At 44.0% G+C, this 20,108-nt stretch overlaps 1 protein-coding gene across 4 annotated transcripts in view; it reads left to right on the top strand.

Annotated features, from left to right (window-relative positions):
- The window catches only part of ASTN2 (astrotactin 2), a 1,092,638-nt gene that overhangs the window by 144,590 nt on the left and 927,940 nt on the right, over positions 1-20,108 (top strand). For all 4 annotated transcript variants that reach the window (XM_055128058.1, XM_055128127.1, XM_055128183.1 and 1 more), the window contains exon 2: positions 5,140-5,327. In XM_055128058.1, the coding sequence (XP_054984033.1) occupies positions 5,140-5,327 (188 nt within the window). The remainder of the gene's footprint in view (positions 1-5,139; positions 5,328-20,108) is intronic.

Below are 20,108 nucleotides of genomic sequence, written 5' to 3' on the forward strand. Positions count from 1 at the left end.
GGCATCCAAAGGCGGGTTAGTTAGCCACCAGGGAGAGGTTACCAAGACAGCTGGTGATCGGAAGAGCTGCTTATGTTCATAATGACCTTCAGGAATGAAATAAAAAGGCAACGAGTGCCATAGATTAGGAAGAACAAGCCAATTAAAAGCACAACACGCCTTTGGGATTGTTTAATTTCTTTTCCAGGAAGCTGAAAGGCATCTGTGGCTGCTGAGGTGGTGAGGTGGTCTAACCAGAATCACTGATGAAGGGCTGATCCTCTCCTTGGCTTTAGTGGGAGGTGGAGGGGATTTGAGCCTATTGAATATTTCACGAGTTGTAGCCCAAGCAGGGAGCATCGTGAAAGGTGAAGGCAATCCCTGTTTCTTTATGATTCCAATATAAAACCAAGATGATTGGGAGCGGGCGGGAGGCAGGAGCTGGAGTCAGCTTGCTGCCGGAAGGCATGGCGCACCAATTCTCCCACTTTAATATCTGCTGTTTCATTTTATATTCATCATGTCAGCATAATCTGCCTTTATGGGAATCGTCTTGGTTCCCGACCAAATGCGTTTAGTCCCCCTCTTGCTTTAAGTTTGATTGTAATATGACTTGAAGACTTGAATGAAATGTTTATATGGAAGGACGAGGGGAAGAGGAAAGGGAAAATGCAATTCGAAAATCAATCAGTGGGGGATTTCAAGAGCTGGCCTTGATTATGCTACTATTTCTTTGACCCGTTTTTAATGGACACAGGACTGGCTCACTGATCAGGTACACTCTGCTGATTCCCCATGGCTGCCTGAATAAAATAAACTCTCTCACCAAGCATTCAGAGCCCCTCATTCCTGTATTAGAACTGTGTTTCCAACCTGGTGTTTCACTAACCTCTGACTCACTGCCTTGGGAAGCCTGACCCCTTGCTCACCTCTGTGCTTTCTGCTCTCCCAAGGGCCAACAATATTTCTATCTTTTGCCATGCTCATGGTACCATGTTTCTGGAAGACTTTTTTGGTCTGTAACCTAAAAGGTGGCCAGAGAGTTAGTGGAGGGGTTCAGGCAGCTTCCTTGCATGTGGTCAGCTCCAGCTCAATCCCTAACACCACAGGTCATCCCCCAAGAACTGCCAGAACAAAAGCTGGAAGAGTCCTGTTCTATCTCGGAGTTCCTAATGAATCATTTCTTTGGTTCTCTAACAAGACTTAATAGTATCTCTTATCTTAACACTGACATGTGTGAATTTGTGTGCATGTGTACGTATGCATGTACATGAACATGCAAGTAGGTGCAAAATCCGAATGCCTATGTTTATGTGTGTGCATATGTATGTCTGTGTGTATTTATCACCCAGACTTCAGTACTCATTTACTAAGCACTCATTTTGCACCCAGCACTTTTTTAGACTATGTGTGATAGGATTGGGTTTAGACACACAGGTCTCTATACACCAAGAGATACAAATCTCAGACATGTTCAGAAAGTCATGGAAGGTGAATATTTAAGAGTTCTCAATGGTATGGGAAGTTCTAAGACAGGGGAGACACAAGAGTATGGGTGTGTGTGGAGGGGAGGGCTGCAGCTAGGAGTGGGCTGGCCTCTCTGAGCAGGACAGATTTCTGCTGCATAGAAGCTGTCTGTCTTGCTTCTCTTAAGTGGAGAGTTGCAGACAGACTGGACGAGGAGTCCATGCATCCTGAAAGGACACCAGGCCTGCATGAAGTCCTGTACACTTGGAGTTCAAGATGAGGTAGAGATTGGCGGGGGGCGGGCAGGACCATGTGCAGGGTCCTGGACCATGTTAAATGAAACATGGGCATCTGAATGGGCAGTGACATCAAGGGGGAGCCTAGAGATTTCAGCTTCCAGGACCTGAGTAACTTCGAGAAGGTGACTCTTTGTCTTTCTCATCTCCCTTTGGATTCTGAGCAACTGACATAACTGCAGTCATGCAGACCTACACTCGGGCAGGCTGTGTGAATGAAGCCGCAAACACGTGAACTAGTGGGGAAAGGGGCAGCTGAGTAACCCTGGCCTTCTGCTTCTGCTGAGGCAGTTTCTCTTTCGAGGCTCTGTGCGCCTCTTCTCCATCCCCAACCCCAGTTTCTTTTCTCGTTGATCGCATTCCTTCCGGAGCTGTTCTCCGTGATTCAATATTTACTGTGTTTCACACACTGTTATTATCATTTAACGTTTGCTGTCTGCTGACGGTGCACTCATCGCCATAGCAAACAAAGAGCTCAATCTAGCTGGGGGTTCGTGGGCTAATTTTGTCGAGGAAAAGGAGATGCTGGAAGGGCAACTGGCAGAGTAGAAATTGGCGGAATCTGAAAACCCATCAGTCTTGGCTGGGTGCAACTTTACCAGAGACTTTCAGCAAGTTGACCAGCTCTCTGTGACACCCTTTTGTGAAATCCGAACACCGTCAGGGCAAGCTTCTCCACTGGCAGGACCTCAAGCAAGGTTAGGGAAGAGCTTCCTGAGTAAGGTGAGCAGATTTCAACGTGCCTTCCCCCACTTCTCCCTGCTTGCCTCTCTTCCATGCTGCAGCTGACTGGGGAGCGGGGTGGGGGGAGGCTCTGGACCTTTTCAGGGATTCTCAGTAAAGGAGGGGCCCAGCCAGCTAGTGGCACATGGGCTCCTCTTTGTGAGCTGCTGCATAAGAAACAACTCGTTTTCAGGGGCACCATTCCACCTGGGTTTTGGAGCAATGAGAGAAAAATGAGCAAGGTAGAAGGCAGGCGATTCACTGAGGCTGAGGCTGAAAGGTGGGACCTTGGGGAAAGCTAGATCCAGATAATCTCCTGGGGCTTCTCAGGAGGGATTTGGGACTTTGGGGAGGACCTGCTTTCTAGGAGCTGATGACCTCTTGTGATTGTATCCATCCCTACTTAACTCTTGGTGCAGGAAGGCAAGTCCACACAACTTTCTCTAGGACTCATAGTGTCCTCTGTTCCAGTCACTCTTCTATTGTCAAAATGGAGCAGGAGGATGTTGGTCATTGATAGCTGAGAGCAACATGAACTGATTGTGGTAGGCCTGGATTCGCCTGGCCTCTCTCTAAGAGAATAGACACAGGAGGCCAGCATGGACGAAGTCCTTGTCTTAAACCAGGCAGGAGAGGGAGATGTTTTGGCTCTGATGGTGGCAGGAGAGCTGAGTGATGCAAAACTTTGGGTGACTTTTGAAAGATTTCTGGCAGAATGGATGTGGAGGGGATGAGAATTCAAGCAGTTGGGGATGCCGCAAGGTTTCAGAAAACCCATGGGTGACATGAATCCTATCCCTATTCATAACCATGAGGATAATAAATATTAACAGCTGACCTTCTGCAGCACTTTCTTAGTGCCAGATGCTTTCCCTCTAAGGAATTCAGACTGTGAACCTCAAGATGTTAAGAGTCTCTTGGGAAGAGACGACGCAAGAATAATTAAGTAGAATTTAGTGAGTAAATGTTTCCCTCTGTTCAAGATGAACCTTTTCCTTCACTTTCAGCAGATATGATGGGGTGGCAAAGGTGCATCCGGAGAGCTGATTGGATATGGAGACGTTCTAACTCAGCTTCCCCTTTAATTCCCCTTCAACATGCATGTGTGTGTGTGTGTACATGCACATGTATGTGACCATGTCCATGAAGATAGGCGTGATGGTTTTGGGAGTTAGGAACAAACTATCTGTAGGTCAACTCCATGTCTCAGGGAAGCAGTCCAAATCTCCAAGGCTCAGGCACTAGAACAGATTCTTATTTCTTGATGGATGTCCTCTTTCTTCCATAGGAGCTTTCATAATTGAAGCACTGATAATTCTCCCTAACACTCTTCCCGTGATCTGCAGCACACTGTAAACATTGTCTTGATTCTTTTCAGATGCACATCCCTTTAGTCAGCGGTGCTACTTTTGGTACCTTATACCATCATTCTTCTTTATTTTTATAAAACACTACATTGAGTAATAGTCAATCCCCGTTTCACTGAGTGATAATATTATTAAAAATATAATTGCTTATCTTTTTTTGGGTCATACCCAGCAGTTCTCACGGATTACTCCTAGTTCTGCACTCAGGAATCACTCTTGTTGGGCTCGGGGGATCATATGGGATGCTGGAGATTAAACCTGGGTTGATTGCATGGAAGGCAAGCGCCTTACCTACTGTACTATTTCTCAGACCTCAATTATTGCTCTTAAGGACTATCCATAAAGAGAAAATCAGCATGAGGCCAGAGTTAGGCCACTCAATTTTGACTTTACCATTTATCAGGATGTCCTACCTTCTCACTAGCTATACACAAAGATTAGATGGACAATGGCTTCATGGATTTTAAAGCCAAGGAAGCTTTTGTGCTGAATCTTTCTTCCTGGGAGTGAAGTGAATGAATTGCAGAGAAGTGGAGCCCCTCTGATGGGAGCAGGGTAAACAGGCTCCGAACCGTGCCAAACTTCTGTCCCGTGATAGGACCCTCATAGACACCTTGGCGGGTTTGGGTGCCTCTCAGTGGACCTTTTCAATTCTGAAGGTCTGTAGTTCTACCATGAATGTTTTTGTATCAGCTTCAGAAGTCCACCTGTGAACCCCAAAACCTCTCATAAAATATCCTTCCTTGATCTTCTAGCTCCATAGACTCAGATGATTGGAGGCTTATTCTCTCCATTGCTGGCCTCACTGCCTTCTCAAAAGGATTATGACCTATCTGACCCAATGCTACACTGAAGGGAGTGGACCGGATCCATGTTCAAGTCCTACATCTTTGACTCCATAGCGTGGGGTGTTATCTTGGCCATATTTGACTCATCTGTGATAGGAAGTGATTTTCTAACTCATGAATTAGATACAAGAAAGTTGTCTTGATGCTTCTTCAGTGGCCTCTGATTTCCTGAGGCATTTGGCTCTTAGACACTCTGAGCCAGACCGGGGCATGTGACTCAACTGGAACCTTGTTTTGTTTGTTTTTATTGTTTTTGTTGTTTTTTGTAATTTGGCAACACCCAACTGTGCTCAGAGCTTATTCTTGATTCTGTGCTTAGGGATTACTCCTGGTCATGTTCGGAGGACCGTAAATGGTGCTCAGGGATGAAACCTTTGTCAGCTATGTGCAAGGCAAGTGCCTTATACATCGATACATTTCTTCGGCTTCTCACCCGGCACCTTGGCTCTTATCTTGCAGAGATGTCAGGAACAGCCGCGGACATCTCGCTGGTGCACTGGAGACAGCAGTGGCTTGAGAATGGCACCTTGTACTTCCACGTCTCCATGAGCAGCTCTGGGCAGCTGGCTCGGTCCACCACCCCCACACTCCAGGAGCCCTCAGAGATTGTGGAAGAGCAGATGCACATCCTCCACATATCCGTGATGGTGAGTAAGGGGGGGCACTCTGGGGGCCCGAGAGGGGAGGCGAAAGGGAGGCAGAGGGTGACGGGCAATTGTCCACAGATGGAGGAAGGGAACTGGCTGAATGGTTAGAATGACAAACAGAAGGTCAGGTGGATTGGTGGTGTCACTTGGACTGAAGCATACCCATCCATCATCTGTCAGCTGTGACAAACTAATTGTGCTTCAGAGAAGAAAATAAAGGGTCTCTGACTCCTTGGCCTTTGGCCGATGTCACAAGGAATAGCTGTTTAACATCTAACACGTGCTTTTAGCCTGCTTGGCTGAGAGCTGAGGTTTAGCGTTGCCAGATACAACTGGCCTTTCCAAGAGTGACTGAGCAAATGCAATCAGAGCCAGATGGGGTGGGGATACCCTTCTCTAATAGTCCTTGATGTATTTTAACCCTTACCGCCTCCCCTCCAGTGTAGACACCGTGTGGTGGTTTCCGAGAGATGGGATGAAGATGGTCAGTGAAGTAATACACCCAAGCCCCTGTTATTTTCACTTTAGAGTGGTGAGGAATCATGGAGGCAAAGAGACTTACCCAAGGTCACACAGTTGGTAAGAGAGTGGGCTACTCTTGGGTATTCAAAGTCAAGTATATCTGACTGATTGGCATCCTCTATGCTATTTCTCTGGTTGTGTGAATTTATTGTCTAGCTACCCTGTGAAAGCATCCTGCTGGGGCAGGTTTCTGGACACATCTCATTGCATTCTCGTCAACACTGCATACAGTCAATCAGATCACCTCCATAGCAGAGAAGGAATGTTACGTACAGAGGCAAGATAGCCTCACATCTCTGTTGACCCATGATCTCCTAGTCAGAGTCTTCTGTCTTCTCTGGGAAAGCTGGATCAGATCCATCTGAAGAATGGTTGCTGGGAGCTTGTGTAGGTTTCACCAATAGCAGCATTGTAAATCACAGAACCTCCATAAAACATTCATTTAAATGTAAAAATATAAATAAAATAGGGTATAGATTTCTTAAAATAATTATAAAACATTTAAGTGTACACAGGCTTCTATGAATAGATTATTTATAAAACAGTATTGAAAGGTTTCACATGACTGACAGTAAAGACAAAATCCAGTCTGCAGAGTGTTCATGATCTAATGGACCTACGGGGAGAGCAGATACTAGCTTCAGCTGACACCCTCCAAATACTTTTCACTCTTCAAGATACTCTGACGTGGCACTGGTGCGGTAGTACAGTGGGGAGGGCGTTTGTCTTGCACGCGGCTGACCTGGGTTCAATTCCCAGTATCCCATATGCTTCCCTGAGCACTGCTAGGAGTAATTCCTGAGTGCAAGCCAGGAGTAACTCCTATGCATCGCCAGGTGTGATTCGAAGGGGGCGGGGGAAAGATACTCTGATGTTATTTTCTCCTTTTCTACACTGGCGTGTTCTGCTACAGGCATGAGACTGGGAAATGCTATTTCTAGTTGGCATAAAGCTCATACGCAGAGTCAGCCTGCTCCTCACCCCTTAATTTCTTCCTGCTGTGCAGGAGTAAGTTGTCTTTACTGAGAGTTTCCAAGGGAGCCAACTTCAATTTTGGGTCTGTGTCCTTCCGGGGCCTTTCGCACTCACAGCCATGAATTACACATTTTGATTAAGGCTGAGTAAGAGCCTGAAAGTTTTCTCCTTTTGGAAATACTCACATAAATCCCAGCCAGACAGCCACGTTAATTTTGGACCTAACGCATGCTCATCACGTGGAAGACCGAATCAAGGCCTTTGTGTTATTCCTGGAATGAGTGTGATAGACTTTTCCCACATATATTTAGAAAATGATACAGCCACACAGCAAGGGGGGGGGGCGCATGTTAACTTGGGGCTGCAAGTTTGCACACACCGGCTCAGATCCCCTGCTGACTTGTTCACGGCACACAGACAGCCATCTGGTGTAGAGAAGGGCTGGAGAGGCCTGACTGCTTTTCTGTTAATATTTGGGAGTGAGGCTCGGTTGTTTTAACCAATGTCTGTGGAGCATTTCCTGGGTGCGCACACAGCTTTACACACATTCATCCTTCCCGTAACCCAGTAACCCAGATTGGTAGTATCTCAGTGATGATGAATGGCTTTTCTTTTCTTTTCTCTTTTTCAATTTTTGCTTTTTGTATCACACCTGGCAATGCACAGGGATTACTCCTGGCTCTACATTCAAGAATTACTCCTGGCAGTGCTCAGGGGACCATATGGGATGCTGGGAATCGAACCCGAGTTGGCCGTGTGCAAGGCAAACGCTCTACCTGCTGTGCTATCAACTCCAACCCCGATGAATGGCTTTTCTTAAGTGGAACCCACACCAGGCCTTGCAGGGCTTTCACTGCATACGACACTTTCTCCAAGACTGTAGAGCTTCTGCACATTTCCCTTCTGCTCTGTGCAAAGAATTCACTAGTGCCAGTTGACTTGGATGTGTCTCATCCTTCAGAAGGTGTCAGAGTGGGTGAAAATGGACGTTGGCCCACAGGGACTCTCCTTGTGCCCAAGTAACTGCAGGCTACCACCTTGTAGACCCAACAGTTCTTTTTTGTTTTTCTGGATTCTAAGTCTACATCTTCCCTGTCTTCATTTTTACCTTCAGTGGGAAGAAGGAAACTTGTGCATTAAAGGGAACCTCCCATAGGCCCTCTGATGATGGTGACTCAGTCTTTTGGAGGTGGCACATGTCTTTGAGAATGTTGCCTGATCTAGAATTTAAAGCAGCATGAAATCCAGAGCCTGGAGTAAAGTCCCACCCTGTCACTGAACACAGGGTGTTTTTAAGTAGCATCCTTAAATCCTCTGCTCTGTTTTCATTGCTTATCCCAACTACTTCCTGGGCAGCTACCTCAAGCCTCTGGGGAGAATCTACTCACTTCTCTGATGCGCCATCTTAAACAATGGAACAAAACTGATCATCCTAATTACATAGGGTTATTGAGATAGAATCTCAGACTGATTAATCCTGAGCTTACACTAACAGTGACCATTAATGCTACCATTGCAGTAGTGTTTAAAGGATTTATTGTAAGAGGAGGAGCACATTAGGCTTAATCTTATTTTTTTCTGTTCTTTTGCTATCTGATATGAAGAGTGAGTCATAAACCAGCATTTATTAAATTTGTTGTATGTCACATTTAGTGTTCCAAGTTTTAGATGTAAATCTGTATTTTTATTTATTTATTTATTTATTTTCCTTTTTTGGGTCATACCTGGCGATGCTCAGGGGTTACTCCTGGCTCTGCACTCAGGAATTACCCCTGGCAGTGCTCAGAGGACCATATAGGATGCTGGGAATTGGACCCAGGTTGGCCGTGTGCAAGGCAAACTCCCTACCTGCTGTGCTATCACTCCAGCCCCGTAAATCTCTAATTTCGGATGCACAGAAACTATTTTAAAATTAATAGCCTACGACTAAAACTCCAAATTATCTCGGCAGGAGATGTAAAAGATCTTTCTTTACAAAAGTAAAGATATGATAAATTTTTATCTTAGGCAGAAAAATGTTTTAATGTTCATTTACTATAGTCATTAATACAAAGTATGAATTAACATAGGCAAAATGAAATTTTAAGGGAATAGACAGAGAAATAAAACAATATTTGCTATATCAAAAAAGGATGCACATAGGGCAAAATAAATAACAGGATAAAAGAGTTAATAGTTATGTTAACTCATAACAGTACTTCTGGAGCCAGACCAATAAAATAGTAGGTCAGAAGCTTGCGTTGTTTGCCTCTAACCCGGGTTTAATCCTTGTCACCCATGTGGTCCTCCAAGCAGCCAGGAGTAATTTCTGAGTACAGAGCCAGGAGTGTGTCCTGAGCACTGCTGTTTGTATCCCCCTCCAAGACAAAACAACACAAAACAAAACAAAACAGTACTTATTAAACATATCAGCAGTTAAAATAAATTATTTAATCAATTTATTTATTTATTGAATCACCATGTGGAAAATAACAATGCTTTCAGGCTTAAGTCTCAGTTATACAATGCTGAAACAACCATCCCTTCACCAGTGCACATATTCCACCACCAAAAAAACCCCATTATATCTCCATCCCCCCCACCCCCTCACCCCCCACCTGTGTAACTGATAAATTTCACTTTACTTTCTCTTTACTTTGGTTACATTCAATATTTCAACAAAAAACTCACTATTATTGTTAGGAGTTCCCCACTAGAGTCAGACCTGCTGTGAAGAGATATGTGGTTTTGGATTTCTGTATTTTAGAAACTAAGTCCAGGGAAATTTCTTCCAGAAATCGAATCATTGCAAGCTTGTAACTCTCATCTGTGGTCCTCATAATATGGCGGTCGCCACGCCCTTCCCCCCTTTCAAGGAAAAGGCGGGAGAGAAAAAACCTTTCCCCTCCTGGGCAGGCATAGGACCGCGGCGCAGTTCTCAGTCTGGAGACATTTTGCAAGGAGCTGCTGGTATCAAAAGTAGTTTAGCTGGCCTCTGGAATCATGCTCGTGCAGCTGCAGTGAGGCCGCACACGTGTGGCCCCCTGGGATCACATCTCTATTTCATTTTATTTTTGACTCAAGATGTATCTTTCCTTTACCTGCATAACAACAAAAAACAAACAAACAAACAAAATCATGGACTTGGAAATACATCATATGATTTCACTGAAAAATACCTGGTAAAGAAAGCAGCTACTTCTGTAGAGGAAAGATCTGGGAAGTAAGTCTTTAAAAACACACACATACAAAACTCTTAGGACATGGAGAGAGAGCATAGGGGTTAAGGAGCGTGTCTTGTATGTGGATGACCAGGTTAAGTCCTTGGCACCACATAGTCTCCCAAAAACCAGTGGGTGCAGCCATGGAAACCATTCCCTCCCACCAGAACCACGGAGATGCTCCTGAGCATCATTGGGGTTAACCCAGGTAAACCCTAGCACTGCAGGGTCTTTAGAGCAATACAACCTTGAGTCTTAGCAACAAATTGCCAATCTAGTTGTCCATATGTTTTTGATTCAATACATAATCGCATTTAACCCTCCTACCAAATGTTTAAGTGGATAATGTCATAAATGTTTATCTTGCAAATGAGGACCTTGAGGTGTCATTAAGGTCAATAGTGGTGGGCTTGGTTTAGTCCCATGAAGGTTGATGGTAAAACCAGTATTTTATTCAACACAGGAAATTCTAGAAACTGTGCCCTTAATCTATAATATAGACCAATATTTCTCTTCTCAGTGCAGAACTTACTGGCTTCAATGGTAAGATAGATGCTGTGAAGTCTTACAGAGAGATTCTTCAAGATAGTACAGTGTTGTGTTTGCCTTGCACATAACCGACTGAGGTTTGATCCTGGCAACACATATGGTCCTCAGAGCATAGCCAGGAGTGACCCCTGGACCCTGAGCACCATCTGGCATGGTTCCAAGATAAAACAAAATAAAGAGCTTCTTCATGTGTATGATCAATTAGACTATTGAAGGATTTGCAATTTTGAAGCCACTCCAGTTTGAACATTATCTCTATGGCTAGCTTTATGATCTGACCAGGTCAACCATATCCTTGGTAAAACTGAGAACAATTGTGATTTCCACAATTCATAGCATTTTTCTAAGACTGAGTGAGGTTACACAAACAAGTGTGCTGCACAATGAAAATAATTACTACCACCCCTAAGAACTTTCTGTCTGAGAAGCACAGTCTAGGTGCAGTATATGCATTATTCCATTTTATTGCTCTAATACCTATATAAGATAGGAACTTTTACATGGAGATTGATCAAATTATTAAAACTAGAACTACCATATGATCCAGCAATTCTACTATTATGTAGTTATACAAAACACACACAAAATATTTCAAAATGATATATGCACACCTATGTTCATCGCAGCGCTATTTAATTTGGACTATTTGTCAAAATTTGGAAACGACCCAAGTGCCAATGACAGATGAGTATATTAAAGAGTTAGAGTGTGTGTGTGTGTGTGTGTGTCTGTGTGTGTGTTTGTCTCTGTGTGTACACACATGCAATGGAGTACTGCTCGGTTATAAGAAAGGATGTAGCTTTGCCTTTTGCTGCCGTATGGTTAGAATTGGTAATGGAAATGATAGGTGGAATAAATAAATCAGAAGGAAAAAGACAACTACCTGTACAACTACCAGATGATCTCATTTATCACTAGTAAAGAAAAAAATCTATCAGGAATTAGATAATAATCAATGAAAATAAACCCGAGATTCTGACAGCAGAACTAAAGTCACCAAACATGTGTGAAGATGGATGAGAGGGAGAGGAGTGAAACTATCCTCTGGATCATGGGGGAAGTTCTTTGGCACTGTGGTGTTGGGTGTGGTATGGTGATACGATATACCTAAAATGCATGCGCATGCTTGTAATCCAATATTACTTCATAGAAATAAATGAAGAAAAAAATGGAAACTGTTATCCCTCATTGACACACAGATGAGGCACCTTGGAGTCAGTGAGTTTGGCCACCAGCCTCAAGTTCTCATCACTGTGGATGCTGAAACAGGGATTTCAAGTCTAGTGTGTCCAGATTAAGAGGTTGTGCTCTGAGGCATAATTTTTCACAGTGCAGGCCTGGATATTGAGTATGTGCTCAAAGAGCCACAGTTTATTAGCTGTCTTAATGACCTTGGTAACATGCCTATTGCAAAACGTTTTGAGAAAGGGGATGAGAGGCAATGTTTGGTTTCACCTGGGGGAAGATATGACCTAGGAAGAAGTGTGTCTTTCAGAAGAATCATCACACTGAAAGTGCTTTAGCTTCTCACTCTCGGGACCCCCAGGAACAGGGACAGGCAGCAGCAACCCAAAGTCCCATACACAGTGGGACAAACAACCCCAAAATTTTAGCTGTCCATTCACAGAGGCAACAGTCAGAGGATAGTGAGTTCCTTGTCTCTGGGGGCAGACAAGCAAAGGGGGAGAAGCCGTTCATCAGGATTTGAGAGGAATAGCCATTAAATGAGATGACTATTGTATTTCTTTAAATTTGGAAGATCTATGATGCTAAGGCATAATAATATATAGGAAAATACTTTGAGGATTATAAAATGCCACATAAATCTAAGAAATTACTATTACCATTGTCAATCAGTAGCTTTGTTTAAAGGCTTCGTGTGAGATGGGGAGAAGACTTTTTATAGCTTCGTGTGAAAAATGGCTTTAAATCATTTGCTCAACCATTGCATTTATTCATATCCAGCATATCATACATTCTGTGGTTCATCGATTTAATCACTCAATCATGCGATAGTTTACTTGCCAACTACACCTAACAATGAAAATCCCATCTATAAGTAGAAAAAAAAGAAAAGAAAAAGAGCTCTTAAGAAATCAACCACAGGCTTAGAACAAGCCTACCAGATGGAGTTTGACTGCTCAAACTGGTCCTGCATTTTATCTGTTCTTTAATTTGGGTGTGTGTGCCTCCCAACCAGTGCTCATAAGGTTGCAGGGCCCCACTGCTGATTTTCAGTCAACTAGGTGAGTGGTTCAATGTGAGGTCTGAGGATGTGATGCTGCTTTGGCTCTGGAGAGCTCAGAATAACCCAGAAGTGCTCAGGGCCCTAATAGCTACACCCTACAGTGCTTAGAGGACCATGTCATGCTGTAGATCAAACCCAGATCTGACACTTATGCCCTACATTTGTCCTATGCCCTAACCACTGCACTGTGTCCTGTTCTCACATGTTCAGTTGTACCAAGGAAAGATTAGTTTTCTGAGGTTTTAGATGAAACCTAAAATATTATATTTATTTTTGAGACTCACATGTTGGCACAAATAGTAAACAAGTTACGAGGAAGTTCTGGATGAAACCTAGAATATTGCTTTTACTTTTGGGTCTCACGTAATAATATGAACAATAACAAGACAGGTTATGAGAAAACTGTTGAAGGGTGTGATTGACCCTGGAGTTATTGAACTGTGGGTCTTGCTTACTCCCTAGTCATGCATCTTGGGGAGTGCCCCCTCTTCTGCTGTTTTTGCGTCTGCCATGGGTGAAGACAGACCCCCCTCCCTCCCTCCCTCCCTCCCTCCCTCCCTCCCTACTTCCCTCCCCCTTTCCCTATCTCACACACACAAAGACACACACAAACACACATAGACACACACACAAACACACAAACTCCCTGCAGTGCACACACTCCAGGGCATACAGCAGCGAGGAGGACCTGCAAGATTTAACATGCCTGCTAGGTCTTGCCTTGCGGTCAGGACCCCGTTCTTGCAGGGCTATGCTGTGAAAAGTGTAAGCATTTGCTAGGGCTGCTGAAACAAAGTATCACAGAGGGAAGTACTGAACAGAAATTGTGCTCTCTAGTCTCTACCCTCCTAAAGGGCCATAAGCAACTGTGTCCTCCAGATCCCCTAGTTTCTAGAAATTTTTTGATTTGTTTCCTGTTTATGCAGATGATGGAACCAGCGTAACTCCACATGGTCTTCTCCAGTTGTGAGTGTCAGTATCTGTGTCTCACACCTTTTAAATAAGTGTATCAGTTATATGGAATTGGCACCCACCCTGAGGATCTATTATGCTGTGATTATCTCCATCCCTGTCTTGGTCACTTTCTGATGTTCTTAGGATTTGGAATGGATTTTTTTAGGTTTCATTTAAACACCACACTTTACAGAGTTGTTTATAATACAGTTGTTTTCGGGCATTGAATGTTCCAACACGAATCCCACAACCAGAGCGACCTTTCCCTCCACCACTCTCCCTGGTTTCCTCTCACCCCCACACCTGTCCCCTTAGCAGGCACAAAAATAATTTATTTTATATTGGTTGTTACAACAAAATGGTAAGTGGAATTATCGAAAAGTAATTCAGTGAAAGAAAATTTGTGAAAAGTTTCTATGTCACAATGGTGTTTTTAAGCAGAGGAGATATACTCCAATTTCAGTAAGAATCCAACTCCGGTACTAAGTGTTTAGCACTGTTGTTTGCAAGTGAAGCAACTCAAATATGCCCAGACATCAGGGTAGGAGAAAGCAAGACCTTATAGAATGTATTCCCAAAGCCTTCCGGAGGGAAGGCAGAGCACTGGTAGAGATGGACTAAGAGGGTGCCTTTGCAAAGGGAAAGCAGCGGAAATCTAGTGTTGGAGGAAATGTCATGGAATACTGAGGCCCCATAGCTGTGACGTGGGGCTCAGGTGACCCCATCCAGCCACCCAGTTGCTCCTATACTTGCTCTGGAGCACATTTCCTTTTTAGTCTCTGGCTCCCCACCTGGAAATTGAGACCATCTCTTTTATTAGCACTTGCCAGGCCATGATGAGGTTCACATTACAATTGTCTGAAACATTTTTATCCAAGTGCTCTATATCTATTACGTGTATGATTCCCCAGTCTGTGAATCCTATTTCCTTTCTCCAGAAAGTGAAAAATTTCAAATCACAAATATACTTTTTTGGTCTTAAAAAATGTGAGTCATGGACCTTATAGCTTGACCTTGAATTGCCTTAATATCAGGCTTTATGAAAAGCCTGGGAGGTTCCGTAGCTCAATATACAGGAATATTCAGAGACTAAACCAGGACTTTTGTCTATGTGACTTGTCTCTCTTTTTTTAAAAAAAATATTGAATCACCGTGAGATAGAGTCACCAAGCTTTCATGTTTGAATTTCTGTCATACAATGATCGAACACCCATCCCTCAATTTCCACCACCATCCCTCCACCCATCCCTCCACCCATCCCTTCACCCATCCCTCATTTTCCACCACCAATGTTCCCAGTATCCCCCACCCTGTTCCTACCCCTCCCCCTGCCTCTATGGCAGACAATTTCTCTCATACTCTCTACTTTGGGGCATTATGGTTTGCAATACAAACGCTGAGAGGCTATCACGTTTGGTCTTTTATCTACTTTCAGCACACATCTCCCATCCTGAATGATTCCTCCCACCATCACTGACTTAGTGATCCCCTCTCTATTCCAGCTGCCTGCTCCCCCAGCACATGAGGCATAGCTCAAATTGCAACTATGGAGCAAATTTCATGGCCCTTGTCTCTACTGTTCTTGGGTATTGGTCTCATATTATGTTATTTTATATTCCACAAATGAGTGCAGTCATTCTATGCCTTTCCCTCACCTTCTGACTCATTTCACTTAGCATGATTCTCTCCATGACCATCCACTTATAAGCAAATTTCATGACTTCATCTCTACTAATAGCTGCATAGTATTCCATTGTGTAGATGTACCAAAGTTTCTTTAACTGCTTGTCTGTTCTCAGGTACTCGGGTTGTTTCTAGATTCTGGCTGTTGTGTGGCTTGTCTCCTACAGCAGTTGGGGATCCAGAGTCTCAAAATAGACTAGTGGACAGCTGTGACCAGCAGGCCTAGACTAGTGGACAGCTATGACCAGGAGGTCTGGTTTTAAGCTCAGATGCTTCCTCGGTCTAGCTCTAGTAAGCTGAGTATGTGTGGACTGGGTGTGTGTTTGCGTGCATGTGTGTGTGTGTGTCTGTTTATACACACAACTGGATATATGGGTATATTTGTTTATATATGCACATATATATACACATATGTATACATATATACACATAAACATACATATATACATGTACATATAAAATATATACATACATATTTTAATATATATGTTAAATCTCCTGCCCCCTCACCAGGCTATCTTCACTGGGGCCTCCTTAGAGCGGGGCAAGTTGAGTTTCTCTACCCGCCCCAAGCAGAGCCCCAGCAGCTGAAAACCTCCAGAATCCAGCCACAGCCATGTTCAAGGCCACTCTTCACATGCTCAGACGAGTCTCATCAATGAAGGAACTGACAAAGGAATCCAGTTATGTAGGACCCATGACTGAGATCTCCAAGCCTGCTTGGATTGGAACTGGGCCTCCTCCACCCAGACCCCCAGTTTTCCAGTAGCTCGGCAGTCACACCCACAGACTCCCCCATCCCCACCCCCACCCCACCCCCAGCGCCATGTAATCTCATCAACGGCGAAGATCCAGAGACTATAAAACAAAGCTCTCAGAGGAGAGCTACCAAGTTTTTCCTGGAGTGTGCGGCTGCATTTTATTTTTATTTCTGATTTTTTTTTCCCTGCATGGCAGAGCCTGGCAAACTACCCATGAGGTATTTGAAATGCCAAAAACAGTAATAGCAACATGCTCTTCATGTTCCTGGAGCAAGCAGATGCCATTGGGCTACATTAGCACCCTACAGGGACAAATGAAGACATTACTGGCGCTCGCTTGAGCAAATCGATGAATAACGGGATGACAGTGATACCCTGATACAGTGATATATTTTAAGGGATTTGGCTATACCTGGTGGTGCTCAGATTACTCTTGGCTCTGCTCAAGGATCACTCTGTGGTACTAAAGATTGAACCCAGGCCAGCTATCTACAAGGTATGCACTTACCTGCGGCACTATTTCTTTTTTTTTTAATTTTTTAATAGTGAATCACTGTGAGGTACAGTTACAGACTTCCAGACTTTCATGCTTGTGTTTCAGTCACACAATGATCGAGTATCCATCCCTCCACTAGTGCCCATTCTCTACCACCAATAATCTCAGTATCCCTCCAACCCCCAACCGCGCCCTCTCCCTCGCCTCTTGGCAGGGCATTCCCTTTTGTTCTCTGTCTCCTTGTGAGTAATGTCATTTGTAGTAGAGGTCTTGAATGGCTATCATGTTCCGTCTATAGTCTAATTTCAGCATGCATGTCCCATCCCAAGTGGGTCCTCCAAACACCTTTTACTTGGTGTTCCCTTCTTTATGTGAGCTGCTTTTCTCCCCAGCATTTGAGGTCAGCTTCCAAGCCGGGAAGCAAACCTCCTGGTCCTTATCTCTACTATTCTTGGGTGTTAGTCTTCCATTCTGTTACTTTATATTTCACAGATGAGTGCAATCTTTCTATGTCTGTTCCTGTCTTTCTGACTCATTTCACTTAACATGATACTTTCCATGTTGATCCACTTATATGCAAATTTCATGACTTCATCTTTTCTAACAGCTACATAGTATTCCATTGTGCAGAGGTAACAAAGTTTCTTTTTTTTTTGCTTTTTGGGTCACACCTGGCGATGCACAGGGGTTACTCCTGGCTCTGCACTCAGGAATTACCCCTGGCCATGCTCAGGGGACCATATGGGATGCTGGGATTTGAACCCGGGTTGGCCGCGTGCAAGGCAAACGCCCTACCCACTGTGCTATCTCTCCAGCCCCCCAAAGTTTCTTTAACCAGTCATCTGTTCTAGGGCACTCATGTTTCTTTTTCCCAGATTTTGGCTATTGTAAACAGTGTAGCAATGAACATACAAGTGCAAATGTCATTTCTGCTATATTTTTTTGATCTCCAGGATATATTCCCAGAAGTGGTATTGTTGGGTCAAATGGGAGCTCAATTTCTAATTTTTTGAGAAATATCAATACTGTTTTCCAAGAGGGCTGAACCAGTCGGCATTCCCTCCAGCAGTGAAGGTGAGTCCCTTTCTCCCCACATCCACACCAACACTGGTTGCTTTTGTTCTTTTGGATGTGGGCCAGTCTCTGTGGTGTGACATAATATCCCATTGTTGTTCTGATCTGCATTTCCCTGATGATTAGTGATGAAGAACATTTTTTCATGTGCCTCTTAGCCATTCGGATATCTTCTTTGAGAAAGTTTCTGTTCATTTCATTGCCTTATTTTCTGATGGGGTTGGATGTTTTCTTCTTGTAGAGTTCAACCAGTACCTTGTATATCCTTGATATCAACCCCTTACCAGACGGGTATTGGGTGAATATTCTTTCCCATTCTGTAGAATGTCTTTGTATTCTGGTCACTGTTTCTTTTGAGGTGCAGAAGCTTCTTAGTTTAAGATAGTCCCATTTGTTTATCTCTGTTCCAAAAATGCTTGGCCAGTGGCCTGTCATCTTTACATATACCTTTAGCTTCAATGTCGTGGAGGGTTTCGGCACTATTTCTTTTTCCGTACCCACTGTACCATTTCTTTATACTAATTTGAGCATATCTTTACCTCTCTGAGCTGCTTTCTCTCTCTCATTATGGAAATAAAATAAAACTCAGGTCAGTGGACCAAGGTCAGTCACATGAAAGCATTTGGTTCGGTTTTCCCCAAAGCAATTGAACTCTAACATAAGGTTGGGATGTTGCAGCAGAAAGCATCTTAGACCTTGCAGACTCCAACCCTTTTCAGTGAATCAAATTTGGTTTGTGTCCTACATACAAATCACTCTGGATCTCAGTGGCTGGGTGAACAATGCTTTGTTTCTTTATTTCTCAAGCACGTTTTGTTTGGGTAGCTGTGTGGCTGTCGCTGAGCCCTTTGTATCTGCTCCTTCTGGAACTCCGCAAGGGGCACCTTGTTCGGGACCCTCTCACTCCATTCCCCAACTTGGGTTTCATAGCAGTGGGAACAAGTCAAAGAATTTCAGAAGCCTGTGATGCCACTTAAAGTCATTGCTGACAGGTGGATTCTTTTCAATTCTAAAGACTAAAGCATAGCATGTGCCCCTGTCCAAAGCCACTGGCGCAGGTATGCCACCCTTTACAGAGAATGGCCCCATGTGCAGTTGCAAGCAGTAAAGGCAACCGAATCTAGCCTGCTTTCGTTTTGTAGATGCAGAAAATGAGGCAAGAAAAAAAAAAGAGTCATCCCTGCCCCATCCATCCAGTCCAGATGGAAAAGGTTGAAAAGCATCATGGAGAGGGCGAGAGGTAACACAGGCAAGGGGCCCAAAGCAGTTATTTTGAAGCTTCTGTCACAAAAACATTATGCAGAATGGAAATGTGTCCGTTAAAATGTCTGCATAATGTGAGGCAGGGAGGCAGAGAGAAACATAGATAGGAAATGTAGATAATCACCAGTATTTATTGAGCAGCTATTTTGTACTAGCATGTGTAAGCTATGGGAGATACAGAGAGATAAAGGGAGCCAAGGACCAGGAGACAGACGCAGGAACAGACAGGGAAATTGGCAGGAAAATACAGATAAGGATTTAGCCAGAAAAGCAGAGGCGGGGAAGGAGGAAACTAAAAACAGAGAGAGGGGTGGGCACACAGAGGGAAGTGAATAGAAATGGAGAAATGGTGCAGAGAAGGACAGGAAAAGTCCTCCTCTCGGAAAAGGCAGAGGAGGAGGAGGTTGCATTGGAGGGGTGGAGAGTGGGGCTCCTGGAGTGAGGAGAAGACTGAGCAAGATGTGGGGGGCAGGAAGGGGCAGTGCCTGGTAGAGACAGTAAGGTCTAAGGTCCACCTGCAAAGAAGCAGGAGAGGGGGAGGGGTCTAGGCTGCAGTGTCAGCTGCATGGAGGGAAGCGGCAGGAGAGGTCAGAGGTGTACAATCAGGAGTGTTCAGAGAGGTTGGCAGAAGAGGTAAATGGTTTTCCTCCAAGCAGCCACCCTCACCACCTCTGTTCCATCTCATCCCTCATGCAGCAGAATTATTCCAGACCTAGGCTCTTGTTCATTGATTGCTGTTTGTCTTTCGGTTCATTTCTAACCTCCTCTGATCCTTATGTTGCCCAAATTCTGAGAGGCTTCCTTATAAGGCTGAGGGGAGGAATAAATGGTAAAGGGCAATAGAGGGTCTTGGAACAGCTCTTTCTTTTCCCTTTCAAAGCTTCCTTTGTGATTCTCCATCACGCTAGATCTTTGCAAACAGCCCCTCAGCTAAGCTGGGCAGGAGTAATTAAGAATATTGACTTAAAATACAGATATAAATAATTGACTAAATAAACAAATGGGCTAGATGAGATAGCTCTTCCTGACAGTTGAATCCCCGTTAATAAATGGGGA

The sequence above is a fragment of the Sorex araneus genome, chromosome 1 (genome assembly GCF_027595985.1).
Source record: "Sorex araneus isolate mSorAra2 chromosome 1, mSorAra2.pri, whole genome shotgun sequence".
Classification (NCBI taxonomy): Eukaryota; Metazoa; Chordata; class Mammalia; order Eulipotyphla; family Soricidae; genus Sorex; species Sorex araneus.